This window comes from Nicrophorus vespilloides, unplaced genomic scaffold (assembly GCF_001412225.1).
Source record: "Nicrophorus vespilloides isolate i.1.1-1 unplaced genomic scaffold, Nicve_v1.0, whole genome shotgun sequence".
Taxonomy (NCBI): domain Eukaryota; kingdom Metazoa; phylum Arthropoda; class Insecta; order Coleoptera; family Silphidae; genus Nicrophorus; species Nicrophorus vespilloides.
The window spans coordinates 181,347-198,519 of NW_017097317.1; the positions used below are offsets into that span (position 1 = coordinate 181,347).

The window sequence follows — 17,173 nt, forward strand, 5'->3', positions numbered from 1 at the left end:
TGGCGCAATTCGATCTGTTTCCTCTCCGAATGCAACACGGCTCTATGAAATTGTGTGTATGTGTGTGTGTATTAATAATTGCAATTCATGCGAGCAAGGCTTGGGTACAAACAATATGGGATATAGCTCAGAATCCGCGCATGGTGTAGGATTATCTGACCCCGTAACAGGTTCAACAATACGTTCAATTCACCCACATCCGGCTGGTACAAAGGAAATGGATAACAAACATATCTATTGTACGGCGGAGAACTATTCTTTGCGGCACGGTGCTCTGCTACTGCTGCTATTCTCTGCCCATTTTTTTTTCATTACACGTACTATTTTATTTATTACACTAATTAATTGCAATCAATTGTTCCACAAACAAACAATTACTTTAGAAAAATAAATGTAGCAATTGTTTGAAGAAATATTTAATGCAATCATAATTACATTATGTTTACAAAATTGAAATATTTATTTACTTAAAATATATTATCGCAGTATAGTAATTATGGAACAAATATCATTTGTGTAAAACTACAGCTTATATCCAAGATAGGACAACTATATTAACTCTTTGTGGAAGAGCGGCGGATGTATCCGCTATATCCTTCAAATAGCATACTTCGCTTTTGCAAAATTGTATGCAAGGCGACTGTGCATCAAATTTTAGCTCTAATTGAAGCTCTGTAAAGTTAGTTGATAAATTATTAAAAAATATACAAGAATATTACAATTTTCTTAAATTTATTATTGCAACAGTTTTCAAAGTAAATCGAAAATTGAATACTGAAAATTTAAAGCAACTATTATGTTTTTCAAAACAATCTGAATGTGTAACAACTATGTTAATAAAACTGTCGAAGAATGTATATAGTTTTTCAATATATGCAAATTTAGTTTTTGCTTAATAAAAATAAAAGCTTGTTTAGTTCCAGATTGGAAAGCATAATTGTCTCTATATAAAAAAAAGCAAAAGCAATCGTCGATTCTCTAGTGGAAATATCGTACTATTAACATGGGTGAAATGTTATAAAAATCCATTTCAGGATGCGATTCCATTCGGATGCCTGCACAGCACCGACCGTGTGTATAGGTGTAAGCTATCTATCTCTCTATATATTACGTAACTCTCGCTCTTCTCTTTCGGTGTAAATAATGAGAAAATAATAGGAAAAAATGTAGCCGACAGCGGTAAATCTCGAAGAAAATGATTTTATCGGGGAGGGCGTTTATTTCATTTGGCACGCGGCTGCGGGCCCCACACGTTTGTGTGTGTGTGTGTGTGTATATATGTACACGTGTTTGTGTGTGCGCGCTGGGGATGTGGGAATCTATCGAAGTTTCATAGCGATCTCATGGACACGGGATGAGAATGATGGAATATATGGGGATGATCTCATTGTGTCGTGGCCCGAAGCTAAACGGGACACAAAGAGGCCCAATCAGACTCTTACCTCACACTTATTGAGTTTGCTACGTACTACTTCTACAAGCAACTCCGGTAGTAATAAAATCAGCGTGTGTATAAACTCCTACCTAAGTCACCGCAGCAGCTGAGACTTCGGGGGAAAAATTACATGTATTGAAAAGTTTAAGTTGATTCAACTTCCAGGTGCAGCGGTACGGCACCAAGTTGGAAGCGGCTTTCGCTGTTCGACGTTGCGAGGGATGATTTGCAAAGCGAAATGTTCACTCGCTCGCCAATGCTAAGATGCTCCTAATTACAGTTCGTTCGCATCCGAGCATACCCAATACTTCTCAAACATGCTTTCGAACTTAATGTGTACAGAAATAAATTTATATATATTATTCAATTCAGAATATCACAAAAATAAATGTAACCACATTAGAAAAGATTATTCGAATTCAGTTGCCTCAACGTATATATTTTTTACTGTTTTTATAATAATAACACATATTTGGGAAGACCTAAGGACATTAGCAACAAAAGAAAAATCTTGGACTGATATACATATAAATATATATTTGATTGGAAAAAATCAAGTACTACTAAAGCCGTAAGACATTGTATTTATTTAAGGGGTGAGAAAAGTGTGTGGGTTGGCATATGGAGTATGATGTGATTCCGGGTTGAAAATATGAACGTAACGTGGAAATCTCATACATAGTTATTCAAAAGTTTTAATGGTACGTTTGAAAGTTTCAAGCGATGAATTCGTTTTACGTAGAAAAGCACCAATACATATTTCGTCCTGTACCTTTCTATTTGTCCACCGTGCCCAAACAAGAAGTGAAATTAATTTCTCCACTTTACACTCGTCTGCTGGAGTAAATAGAAATATTTGTTATGTAACAAATACAGCGATGCGGATGAAATTCGAGCCCCACGAGAATACAGGCTTTAATTTATTAACACGTATTTTCTTTATTCGAGAAAACAACTGTTTTCTAGTTAAAAATGATATATAGAGAATCTACATTGTTTATCATTATTTTGTATTTTAATCAAACCGTTACGTCAAATATTTACATTTGGAATGGGCTATCATTTTGACCGGAAAATTTGATGCTCGGAGCATAGATGAAGTATAATTTAGATCGCCAGATTAATGCAATGATTACCGAACTATGAAGAAGCGCGCCTGTCTGAACAAATTATATAAGGACAAACCCAATGGTTCAAGTTTACAGTATGATTTGCTTATTCCTAATATTTAGTAAATACAGCGTTATGGGTTTGAAATAATTCTATAGCCTGTAAATTATAAATAATAGATGATGCCAAAATATCTAAGATTATGTCATCAAACATCACAACAAATATGTGACAAAGTGAGGAATAATATGAATCAACCTTGTTTTTATATTATCCTACTTTATTTACCTTTTAGACGCTAACTTCATATTCTTGAATAGATGGACTAAATTTATAGACTTTAAGATTAGTTTAACTAATAAGGCTTAAATATCTACGATACAGGTTTAAATCTTGTGCGTTTAAACATTGTCAAAAAAATTTGATGACTTGTTTTTTTTAATGTAAGTGTTTAAATGCTACAAATTTTGTCTTTATTTATTTATAGGTAGCATGGATAAAATCTGATACAAAGGCAATTCTGGCAATCCATACCCATATGGTGGCTCAAAATCAAAGACTATCGGTAACTCATAATGGTCACAACACCTGGAAACTGCACGTGTCTAACGTGCAAAAGAACGACTCCGGCACGTACATGTGTCAGATCAACACGGACCCGATGCGCAGCCAGGTGGGTGTCTCATTATTCCTCCTAATCTTTCGATGTATATAGTTTCAAATCCTGTTCCAGATGGGAACACTAGAAGTGGTTATACGACCGGACATCCTGAACGAGAACGAATCTTCTGAAGGAGGCGGTGTGGCTATTGAAGGCGGCACGGTACGTCTCAAATGCCACGCGACAGGAATCCCGGAGCCGACGGTCCTCTGGCGTCGCGAGGACTCCAGGAGCCTTGTCCTTCGTCACGACGGCGGCCGCGAGAAGCAAGGTAAGAACAAGGTCCTGCAAGAAAGGACACGCCCGTCCCTCTGATTACCCAACCCACCAATCCCACAAAAATCGATGCCAAAAAAAAAGAACCGAAGAAAACACTTTATTTACGTTCACTGAAATAATATCTCATTGAGTTGGAGAGCAGATGGTGCGCCTCCTGCCTAATCCTGGCTCTCCGAATCTCCGATTTGCATACCGCCTCCACTGAATATGTGCAATGAAAAATTCAAGTTGCGCGTCTATCGGGTACTTCTGACAACTCCCCAACTCACCCCCGTTCGCCCTAGATATATAAAAATATATATATATACCCATGTATCCGCTGCATTTTGCTTCCGATAAATCCCCGCTCATTTAAATTTCAAATCAGATATTATCTCAAGGAGTCTGCCTCGGAATCATCTGGAGGTGTTAGAATCCTGCCACGATTCTTCTACACTGTCCGAATAAAACATCGGGCGGAAACTGTTCCCTCGCCACATCTTCATTTTCGCGAGATCCGCCGCAACATCAATTACACCGTTCTCCTCCATTTTTTATTATTCTCCTTTGCGACCGCTCTTCTACAGATTCTTCTCGCTGCGGCTCTCCATCCAATTATTGTTCCGCGCGGATCGCGGATTCCAAATGCAAACGGACCGACCTCTCCAGCTCCTTATTTTTATTATCCTTATTTTTCTCTTCACGTCCTTCCTCCTTTTGTCCCCCTCACGAGACTCAGCTTTGGGCACAGTTAAAACTCAATTTGTTCATATTCATTCCGAATTGCGAAACTTATTTGGGAATTCGCTCCGCAGCCGAGCGTTGCCTATTCGTGCGTGCAACTGCTTATTTGCGCGAGGATAATTACCAGGAAAACTGGAATTGTTTGTAATGTGTGCGAGCAAGGACTGCGACCGATAAATCTTTTAGATTTCCGTCCCCAAATCCTTTCCTGATTCGATACACTACATATTTATTTCTACGATTAGAAATACGAAAGCCATCTGTCTCCTTACGTAATTTTACCAACATGATTGAACGAACGTGTAATGCTGATACGATTGTAATAGGCTATTTTTTCCAATTGTAAAACGAATTATTATCTGTAATTATATGAATCTGATAAAACTGAAAGGTCGATAGTTACATAATGACCGCATTGTCCTTCGTCTAATCTACATCGAATTGATTTTTTTTTCAATTTTATATACAATATTTATTGACTTCTTATATAAATATAAAAATATAATAGAACTAATCAAAATAAAAAAATCAATAGTTACATAAATGTTATTAATCACCTATGTAAACCACATCAAATGGTTACTTTTTTCTTTCATTTTTTTTTTACAGTTTCAAATATAATCTAATTGTGTTTATTAATTCATATTAATTAATTAATTAATTCTATAAATCAATCATGATGAAAAATATTACCAAATTTTTATTAATATGTAATAATCTGTCATAGATTTCTAAAATAAATTATAGATCGATATTTACACTATCATCTATTCTGATACATAATTATTGTAATCTGATGGAACTGAACGTTCGATAGTTAATTAAACTTTATTGACCGCACTATCCTATCCTTCATAAGCTATTATATCGGATAGTAAGTTTTTTTGTATAAATTTATAAACATTGTCATCAGCTTTCTAATATAATTATAAGATGAAGCTAAGAAATCAATGTTTATACAATACTTAATGAAAACATAATATTGATATTGATAATTTTAAGTATATCTGATTATAAAAATTGTCAAATTTATTATATTTCTATTTTGCTACATATTATTAAATTATTTATTATTTTACGTACATCTATTTATAATTAGCAGACAATTGTTTGTCTAATCAATTTCAGATGCATTTGTTTTTAACGCTTCATCCCCAAAGCGGCTTTATACAAGAAACTTCGCTTATACAAAATTGTATGTAAAATAGGCGATGTCAATTCTGTTAACAAATACGCCATAACATAATTGAATCAATTGATAATATAAACGCTTAATATTACTATTTTTATGTGAATTTTCATAATTTTGACAAAGTGGATTAATTGCTTTGCATACGTTTTACAGAATCGGACTTTTATTAGCTGACGGTGATTAATTGTTTTGAGTACCGTCACGTGCGTTGCATCACCAAACACCGAACTATTATTTAGTATGCAACAGTTAACGCAGCTTTAGATTTTCGTTTGAAAAAAAAAAACAAAGTGTGCATGCAAAGTGAGAATGATTAATGATTTTTTTAATCAGCTTACATTTTGTTTAAATTAACAACATTTGTAAATAATCCATTCAACAAAATAAGTAAAAAAAAATATTTGCAATATTTATATAATTTATTTATAAAAAGAAACAAAAATCATATTTTCACTAAAATTGTGAATTTGCAGTTTTGAGAATTTAGGTTTAAAGTATAGAAAAATGAAACTAAGCAGAAAGTGTAGATTTATCTTTTTAAGTGTTATTTCATTTAGTAATTTGGGAGACAAACTGTGGATAAAAAAAAGTAGTAGTAAAATTAAAAATAAATGGAAGACTTAGGAGGGCGATATTATATATACATATATTTGAACGCTAAATCTATACGGGCACGCCATTTAAATGTTTGCTCGCGTTTGTTATCTGCTGAAATTCCAGTTTTATAAAACTGTCCAATTGTCTAGGAATTAATGATCGCTGAACATAGTTCCACTTCCTATGTGTCTCCCTGTGTGTGCTGCCTCCTCTTTTTTCATTTATTTCTCTCTCTGTTTTTCTCTCGCCTATTTTCCATTTTCGTGTGTACTTGTTTTATCCTACGTTTAGTTCGCTCCTTGTTTTTTTTTTTCACTTTTCTATTTTTAGTTACGCAAGGAATGTTTGCTAATGTTTCTGAATATTTGTCAACGTGCCTACTGCGTCCACGGATTATTATTTATTTTCCAATGGGCATAATTAAACAAAGGGATGGGGCGATATTAAATTACGGAGCGATGTAATTGAATTATTCGTCCGTCCAGATATGACATTAACATAACAATGTTTTATCTCAACAGCGCCGAACAAAATCCGTGTACGTTTGATACATTTAATTGCGGATGCGCCGGGTAACCAAGTCCACATTTCCTCATGTAACAGAATTACACTTTGTAACGTCGCACACGGACAATCCCATAAAAAGGGAATTTCAACTATACAAAAAGAAATAGAAGTTGAATTTAATGAAAATTGGTGTGATATCAGTTTCGAACAGGAATCAAAAATGAAAACAAAAAAAATATGTAATACATTAATAATATTATATAATCAATATTTCATTCAAGTACAAAAAGAACGAGAAAATTAAAAAAAATAGTTATTCATTTTCTATAGAATATTTATATTAATTATTTGAAGTAATCTCAACTTTCCTTGTAGGAATAAATGAAGAATTGTAGTGGAAATTTTTCTCTCTTCATTTCATTTTAATTTGATTAAATAATATTTTTTGTTTGTAATTATCATTAATAATTTTCTAATTCAAATAAAATAAATATAAATTTGATATTAAAAAATTAAATTACTAATTTTTTAGTGAAATTAGAATCAAAAAAAGTCAGTCTAATTGAATTGCTATAGTTTATTAATATTAATAATAGTTGTTAAAATTAATAAAATTATATAATGACAGTTATTTGGATAATTATTATATCTAATAAAAGTGATTGTGCAATGAAAGAAATTAGTGTTCCCATTAATACGCAATTACTAATAACGAGGTGAGAAAGGAACGACGACACGAAAACAATCAGACGTGCGCATGCAGATTAAATTCTACGTACGTGTACGAATGCTGTTTTATTTTTTTCTCTCTTTCTCTCTCGTCGTTTCCGGTTGCAATTTTTTTTTTTCGTTTGCTCGGATTTAACGTGGAATTTAATCGGAGGGTTGGAAAATGCCGGATAATAGACCGTCAGCTGTTTATGCACACGCTTTGTATGTTCATAATGTTATTCATTTATAACCGTTTTGCGGGGTGGGTTGCGATGGGGGTAGGGGGTTGGTGGCGCCGAATCATCGGCAATTTAATTATTTCATTTCGAATTAACATTCGGGCACGGACGTTCGCGGTTACGGCGTGAAATGTAATTGGTAGGACGGAAAACAGAAAAGGACAGAAAGGGAAAAAAGAGAAATGGATAAACTAATGACCGATATTACCATATTTCCATTATTTTTGAATTATTCGCGAATGTGCGAATCATTCCATACGTATTTTTTTTTTAAATATTGTTAATATACTCATTTCAATTGATTAGTCATTTTTTCAACGCTATGATATAATTATTTTAATTTAATTATATTTGTTATTTGATCGGATTTTGCTGTATTATTTTAAATAGTGAATCTTTAAATTATTATTATTTGAGATAAATTTGGTAGGTGAGGTTGTCGAAAGGGCATGACTACAAGTTGAGTGCAGAGTATTGTCCCCTGAAAGGTTACTTCCTCGAGCAGTTTTCGTGCACTTAGGATACGACACTAGTCTGAAGTGACGGATTCAGAATAGTAGGCAAATGACCGGAGAGAATTAAAGAAATGAAGAAGTTGAAAGAAGGTTTCTTTCTTTCTCCTCCTGCAACTCCTTACTCTGCTCCACTGATCTGAGGCTTTACGGCAAAGCAAAACTAATTATATTTTATTATGTTTCGTGGTCGGAATTGCGATTATTAATTTGAGTTGTATGTGGGTGGGTATGGTCTATTGCTGTGAGTGTACCCATAGACATGTGTGTGTGTATGTCGAGGCGCGTTCCATCAAGCAGAACGGCTATTGCGAGTGGCATTTATATCCAGCAGGGCTTGAGAACCCAACTAAACATTTGTCTTTATTCTTACGATTGGTTGAATGGTGGCCGCGACGCTCCGACCGAGCCAATGGACCACACATTCGACCTCCCCAAAAGACCGACGTTATTTTCTGGCGTTTTGAAATATCACGACGTATGGACCGTACATTTTATGTACGTGTCTGAGACTGTGCCTGACATTAGCGGAAATATATCGTGGGGGTTTCCCCCCGTCTGTATTTATCTTTTTCCACGGAACTGTGAATGGAAAATTATCGATTGAGGAAAACTCTCTTCTTTCTATTTATCCTGCTTTCCTCCGGTGCATTCTACACGTCTATTATACTCTTTTCTTCTTTCCACTTATTTTTGTTTGTTTTTTTTACAGTTCTCCGGACCTACGACGGCGACACCTTGGTTCTCGGCAACATCCAGAGATCCGACATGGGTGCATATCTCTGCATTGCCAGCAATGGCGTCCCGCCATCCGTGAGCAAGCGATTCACGGTCCGTGTACACTGTAAGTCATACCTCGGTGCCATCGCATATTCCGCAAATCGCACACGCCTCGGTATCAACCTTTCAAAAAAAACCAATTACATTAGCCTTGCGAGTACTTTGACGTTTTGACACGTTTCCATCGATAGCGACAAAATCTCGCCTGTATTAAAGTACATCTCGTTGCAAGCGATTTTCAGGTTTTGCAATTTTTAATGGAAAACATCCAGTATTAACTTCACGATCGCAAAAATCCTTTTTTTTATATACTATTCCAATGTATACATATTTTTTATTTTGCTATTTAAGCACAAATAAAAATATCTGACAAAAAAAATGGAAAAATAAGACTAATAATAATGTGTAAATAAATAAAATAATAACATAATTATTATTAGTTAAATAGCATAATGTGCACATTTTCCAATTTACTTATTTAAACGTATACAAACTTTTTTTAAAGTATACAAAATTTAATGGAAAATATTAGCATTATCATTGATAAGTAACATTAGAATTAAATTATTATTTTTTACTTTGTTTGATTGGTTAATATACACATTATCCAACAAAAATTATATAAGTTATTTAATTTAATGAAAAATATGCAAAATTAATCTGAATATCACAAAAAAATAATGAGTTTTATATTTAATGAACAAACTTTAACTAAATTTTTGTGTTTTATATAATTTCAAATAATAATAAATATAGAGTTTTTTTTTTCATGAATGAATATACTTGAGATTATTTATATAAATGGATCCAAGTTGAATAGTTTTGGAATAGGTTTTTGAACAAATCTCATACTGCGATATTGCAATATGATTTATGTGGAAAAGCGCACACCTCGGCTACGACCTCAAACAAAAGGCAATTACATCAAACCGGGAAGTACTCAAAACGGCTCACTCTTCACTGCAAAACTATTTCACTTTGATCAATACTCTTTCGTAATAAAAATCTATACTACATATTATATGCATTGTCTATACTCAAGACACAAACTTTTTTCAAGAAGAAAAAAGCATTTACACATTATAATTTGAAACCATGGACATTATTTTATATAATTAAACACAAATTAATTAAATAAGAACAATTCATATATTTGTTTTATATATAACTGTTTTTTTTTATTTAATTATGTTTCAATAATATTTTTTTATAATCGCAACAATTACGTAATTAACCCATTTTTGTCCAAACTCCAACAAAGAAAAAAAAACATTGATTTTATATTAAAAACCCCTTCATTTATAATAATTAAGCACAAAAATATAACATAGGATATTTTTTTTTTCAAAAACACAAAAAATCGGGAGAATCTACTTAAAAAAACTCTACGCATCATGTATATTTGCATTTTTTATAAATCCATCTAATTCTAGAGTGACAACGTATGTGGAAAATATCCAGTATTATTTTTATTTTTATCAATGATAATACTTTTGAGTTTTTATCAAGTACATACTAGATGTCTTACTTCTTTGGATAGAATTCTACATATTTTAAAACAAATATACAAAAATAAGTTTTAGCTACTTATGACTATATTGTCGAAAATTCAATAAATATTTATATACCTGCTGGACAAAAATTTAGTAAAATAATGATAAATTGTTTTCCTAAAAAATATATTTTATTTTTTTGTTATATTTATTAATAAAATATTAATTTTTTTTTCATTACTAAATAAATATTTCATATCTTATGGGTTATAATTGATTAAGTTACAGCTAATTATTATTATTTTAATTACATACAATAATTTAATTCAAAGCAAATATATATAAATGATTAATACTGCTATTATTTGGAAGTTGTTCTATAATTTGTTGATGGCTGTGTAACTTATGGTACAGCATTATTTCCTGGCCTCAATCATAGCCGCCGCCGCGTCTCATTACTTTGTTATTGTGAAAACTGGTTTTGCAGTTGCGCTGATTTTGGTATTTGCAATTTCCATTTCTGTCACTCCGCGAACAGAGGCGAACAATAAAATAGCAATTGCGAGACAGAGCAATGTACGCAAAGTAAATATCATATTTTACGTGAAAAGTTGAAATTTCATAATAAAGGAATGCCGCTGGAGGTTTTCCCTTGAATATAAAATAGACCTTTCCTGGTTTCTATTTAATGTCGACTACTAGCTAATAAGGACGTCAGAATGATAAATGACTTTCGGTATTAATATCAAACATATTATAACCAAAAGAAAAACAGAAGAGGCGCCCATTGATCGGGGCAGGCATTTCCTAATGAACATTACGAATCGCCGTCTCCTTTCAATTTTCTCACGTTTCCGGTTACCGGTTTTTCGTTTTCATTATTTTTTTGTGTTGCTGTTAATTTTTTTTTGTTTTATTATTTGTTTCGTCAAATGAACTGAACTGAACGGGTCGTTTTTCAATTAAAGCTTGATTTAAATGGTGCATTTGTTCGCAAATACGACTCCATTAATAAAGCTTCGAGGTTGTTCAATAATTCCGACTGCTCGGTGTCTCGCCACTTGCAATATGCAATCTATTTTTGCCACTCGCTTTTATCGCGTTTTACCACTCCCCCTAATAAAATACATTTTACTCTTCGGAGCTTCAGATTTTATCCGGAAACCATATTCGATTCTACTGTTTTATCTGGACATCCTTTTGGACAGCTTGCATATCTTCCACTTTATTAACAATTTCTTTACAAATTCAGATCATCATAAGAATTACACAATTTATAAATATAACATACACAATATAATACAGTTAAAAAAAATAAATAATTGATCTAAGACAAACCAAAAATTAAGGGTAGGTGAAATATAATAATTGTCTTTACTTGATGTAATTCATAATTATATGAATTAGACAATTTATACTTTAAAGAACTGTTTAAAAAAAAATATAAAAGATTTTAAATAATTGATCTAGGACAAAACTAAAAATTAAGAGTACATGAAATATAAAAATTGTCTTTACAAGTTGTAATTTTGTTTCGTAAAGATACTATTTAATGTATTTTTCACTAATTTAAAAAAATTCTTAGATATGGATATTATTCATAGAATTATCGTGTCCTGCCCATTTTTCTTTTCATGTTAACACTAAATATAAAAAAAAATCATTAACATTTTCTGCACTATATTTCATTAGTTACACTTATTAAAAGGAATTTATTAAATCATTTAGAAATACAGAATTTAATTTCGTTTTGTGAATTTCAGCATTTTCGTTTCATAGCACAAAAAAAATGCAGGTAATTTCTGTGAAGGAAACGTACTTTAAACAAATTAATATCCGAATCGGAGTAATACGTTTATTGGTTGCAATAAACTGGTTCTGAGTGCTCGACAACAGGCGATCCCCTCGTTCGTTCGTAAAATGATTGAAAATCAAAAAATAAAATAATATATATATATATATTTCACCGGCAAATAAAATTGATTGTTCTTACTTACTCAGCCCATAACTTTTCTGCAGTAACTCTGTCATTTTTTTATGTACATAACAATATTAATTATTCTGAAGAATGGTATTTTTTTATTAATATTACAGAAATTCTCCATTGTAGAATACTAATATCTTAATATAGGGTAGAATCATCAATCCAAGTAATTCCTTTTTAGGTATTGATTAACTTTGGAAAATTTTGAAATCAAATGTCCCATCTATTATTCATTACTGAAATTGCAATTTTGTTTGTAATTAACATGATTTTTTTTTATTATTATCATTAATAATTTGATTAAATTGGATTTTTTTCATATATTGGATTTTTTCATATATTGCTGAAATGAAATTAATTAAATTTGATGTTTATATTAATCTATTGTTTAGAAATAGTCCAGACAAGGTGAAGTGTTTGTGCAATGTATGGACCGATGGATTTGACTTAACATATTTGGCCTTAAACGCGTAACTAATCAAAGCCGACATACTTTGTAAGAGGTTTCTACGAGATCAAAGGCGTTTCGTGGCTTCTGTTTATTTCTATGCTTTTTGCAGTTTGTTCGCGTTACCTATTTTTTGTTTCCATTTGAAGGGTGTGCACTGGGCGTGTGTGTATTTTAATACGTATATGTATACGGGTATAGCATTTTTTCTTGTTTGTCATGTGTATGTATTTGTACGTATGTGAATCACAGTTCATCCGTTGATCCGAGTATCGAACCAACTGGTTGCTGCCCCAGCAGCCAGTGATGTGTTGGTGCAGTGCTACGTGGAGGCTTCGCCACGGGCTATGAACCATTGGACAAGAGACACAGGTAAGCCCTTGAGGGACCGACTTGCGGCTTACGTCCGTTCTCACTCACAATATACACGGCATTAGCAGACGCTCTCGACACGTTCGAATCGCACATTACGACGAGACACAGAATAAATCACTGCTAACCTAATTCATAACACCCAAAGCCTTACATCTGCACACAAACATACACTCATGCACACATCTTCAGACATCCAGACGCGTACACAACAATCAACAACAAAGGGCTTAACAGTTCACCAAGCTATTGTGTTCCAGGGGAAAAACTAATACCCAACGAGAAATACTCTATGGAGGAGACGATATTGAACGAGTACTCGCTTCTCATGAATCTGACAATACGCTCCATGGTTAAGAAGGACTTTGGCGGCTACGTTTGCACCTCCTCCAACGCCCTCGGTAAAGCGGAAGGAGTCGTCCGACTTCAAGGTACGTACCCATCATCCGCATATAGAAACCAGAATCGAAGGGGCGTCAGCTCCGAAAACCCACCACCCTCTAATCCGCGCTCGTATTTCACCGAATAATCTGCTTCGTTTATGATTGCACTTACATAATCCAAGTTTACTGATTCCGACAAAGGCGTGTAAATAAATTTCACTGATATTTTCCCATAATCCCATAATATACGACCGCAACACATTGCACATCCATTAGCATGAGTGTGTGCATTCACGATCCTCTTTTGTTTTCGTTTGCTCCATTAAAACAATTTTAATAATAATAAAAACAGAAGCAACACATTTTAATAACTAAAGTTTATCACAACTAATAAATTAACATTTTTTAAATTTTCCGATTAAACCGGAAGTAAAGTTTATGGCTTCTTCATCATCAAATACAAATCTATAATATTCGCAAAGTATTCATCTATCAAAATTTTATAATAAAACATATTTACTAACAAGAATTATAACAATTTATTGAAGAAATTAAATTTTAATTTTATATGATAATTTATTATTGCATTTAGTTGGAAATAGTAGGTGGCGAAGATTGAAAGGACTGACAATTAATTTAATTAATTAAATGCGGCGTAGGGTTGCGCTTCAAGATAGCTACATTTTCGAATTGGGATGCACCCATTGCTGCGCAACTATTCGTAGATATCTGCACGCTCGACTCGTTTCATATTGGAATTCCTGGCTTGGTTTTATATCATGAGCTTGTTGCATATATTTCAATTAGTTGCGCCAAATATTTCCATGCGATTTCCTTTGTATACTAAACATGCAACCATTTCTTACAAAACATTGTTTTATATTTTATTCTTAATTTATGCCCAAAAACAGTTGCAATTCCATATAAGAAAATACTAATATAACTGAGAAATTAGTTTGTCAATTTATAATTTCTATGAATTAAAGTAGTTGGATTATAACAAACGAAAAGTTAATTAATTAAAGGTTTACTTTGCAATTCGTTCATTTAAGTGCATTACTGTAAGAGGATTACTATTTACATGGAAACAAAAGTTTTTTTTAGTAAAATAAATGTACATTTTTTGTTCATATTGTACTGATAAAAAATGTGTTTGTATGGTGAATGTTGTAATTCCTGAAGTAATAGTGCCTTTAGCAAATGGCCTTGAATTTAGATGCATTGTTGAACAATATTTGCTGGCAACAGGAAATTACACCGATTTGGCAACAGGAAAACGTGCAGTTTCCTTCATATACGTAATCAAAGAAGGCAGTTCATAATTAAATGTGCAAAAAGCAAATGAACGTGCAGCGCCGGAAACAAAGGGACTCGGTGGCAAACAGAATATCCTTGTAACTGTCGGAAATCGGAGTCTTTCCATTTCTTTCATCTGTGCGAAAACAAAAAGCGGGATTCGTAAAATAAAACATCGGAAACAGCTTTTAACGAGATCGCAACAAAAATGTAGATGTAAAGGAAGGACAACAAACCGGATAAATGAAAAAAAAAATATCTATATATAAAATGGGGATGTGATTTGCATATGATTTCGGATTCATAATCGAGAGTTGATGGGTGAAATAAAAAAAGAACAACGAGCTCGTGTTGGTGGTATTGGAGGATCGATGGCGCGCTGATGATGATGGTCATTTGTATATCATTATGTACTACTTTTTCTGTATTGCGTTTCATGTTTTTTTTATTATTCCTGTGTGTTTTGATCAGAGATGCATATGGCGAAGACGACAACCACGACTCCCGCACCTCGCATCGTAGATCTGAAACCGCGCAAGACTCCTCACAGGGAGAAGCCGAAGAAGTATAAGCGACCGACAAAAGGTAGGAAGGATTCGGAGGATGAGGGCGACCTGGAGTCGACCAAGATCGCGACCCTAGAGACTCGCACCCTTTCGCCGTCTCTGTCCGCAACTCCTAGCGCGACGAAACCACCCCCATGGGTCTTACAACGGAACGGCGCGGACACCCCTAACAGATACGTTTCAGCGCTTGCAGCGGCGACCCTTTTGTTACTCATTAATTACTAGATAGATCCCGCAAACCCGCATCACACTTATATCTAGGTATATATCAAAGAAAACATGTCTTCCTCGTGCACGATGCAAAACGGCATATCTTCGCATCATCATATTTTCCCGTTCTTGTTGTTGTTGTTTCTTTCCGTTCTCCGTCTTCAAACAATGAAGCGTCTTCAGAGCATATCACGAACCCTTTTTTTCTATCTCTGCCCAAACTCACAACATTTCCTCGCTTCACTGCAATTCGACAACGACTCTTTAATCCCCATTTACGGAAACAAAAAGAATATCAATTAACTAAACGAAATCACCGAAAGGTAAGTTTGCTCAGATAAATTTTATTTTACGTTATTTAAAAAAAAAAAGAAAATAAAAATATACACTCAAGCTTTCTTCCTTCAAAAAAATAAAAATAAATAAAAGAAAACTAGGAAATAAATAAAATGTAACTACCCTAACATTTTTACAATACACCAGCTTCAAGTCGATTCATAACAGAGAAAAATAGAGAACATTATTACACTTGCTGCAGAAATATTTCTGCAATTTTCAAAGCGAAGGGAATTCATTTGCACGTGTCCCAAGTTCGCGATTCCTGCGCCGCGACGGGCCATGAATAAATCTGCAAACACCTTTCTTTGCGTGGCGCGTGCCGACTTCCTTCTACTGTTACAAGCTTCCTTCAGTTTTTTTTTTCAATTATCGAAGTGTGTCGTCTATCGAAACGAAAAGGGTGATATCCAGGTGGATAGGAAAGTGAATCGATGCGAGGCTGGTCGGATTAGGTTAAAGACACGGAAAAAAAGTATATATATATACATATAAAAAGTTAAAGAAAGATTGAAGTCGAAAGAAAGAAATAAATTGCTCTCTCATTATAATTTGTGCAAATCTGCACCGCCCGATTGCGACTACGCGATTTGACTAATTCTCGTAATCAATTAACACAATAATCTACTTCGACGCTCACTGTTGTTGGTGCAAATCTGCTGCGTTTCTGCTGTTTATGCAAATGCTACCTTCCAAATGTAATTGATTAACGAAAAATATATGCTTTAATCAATCAATTATCGTTAATTACATAATTGTTACTAAAAACAAAAATAATTAAATTGTTTCAAAAATTAAATAAAACATTTAATTTTAATATTCTGATTTTATCGATGAATTTTCATTTTTTTAAATTTTTTATTTCATATTTGTTATTTAAATATTTAAACAAAAAATCTGCACAATTCATAATTAAACAAATAACGGAAAATGGAATAAAAACATGTAACAAACATGTGTAATAATTTAGTAAGTTTCGATAATTCAGAGGAATATTAATGTGTTTCTGTATATAAATGCGTACAGCATACCTCGCATAGTACGGTTACTGCGCGTCAAAACAATACCGAACTTGATAAATGTGTTTTAATATAATGCATTCCAACAATACAATCATATGCGCCAGTTGACAAATATATTGTCCAGTTGATAATTTTCAATTATCCGAAAATATTATTCAACAAAAAAATGTTGGAGACAATAAAAATTTTAATTAATATAATTATTTATTTTCAATAAAAATAAGTAAAACACAAAACAGGGGTTTATACTTTGAGTTATTTTTTTTGTCCAAATTTTGAGGTTTGTTAAAATAAATTTGATTACATATATTTTTCAT

At 33.1% G+C, this 17,173-nt stretch overlaps 1 protein-coding gene across 2 annotated transcripts in view; it reads left to right on the plus strand.

Moving 5' to 3' along the window:
* Positions 1–16,542, plus strand: part of LOC108559797 (lachesin-like) — a 42,644-nt gene extending 26,102 nt beyond the window's left edge. For both annotated transcript variants that reach the window (XM_017917152.1, XM_017917153.1), the window contains 6 exons: positions 3,033–3,218; positions 3,279–3,477; positions 8,679–8,810; positions 12,924–13,043; positions 13,304–13,474; positions 15,194–16,542. In XM_017917152.1, coding sequence (XP_017772641.1) covers positions 3,033–3,218; positions 3,279–3,477; positions 8,679–8,810; positions 12,924–13,043; positions 13,304–13,474; positions 15,194–15,513 — 1,128 coding nt within the window. In that variant the 3' untranslated portion in view covers positions 15,514–16,542. The remainder of the gene's footprint in view (positions 1–3,032; positions 3,219–3,278; positions 3,478–8,678; positions 8,811–12,923; positions 13,044–13,303; positions 13,475–15,193) is intronic.
* Positions 16,543–17,173: the final 631 nt, after the last annotated feature.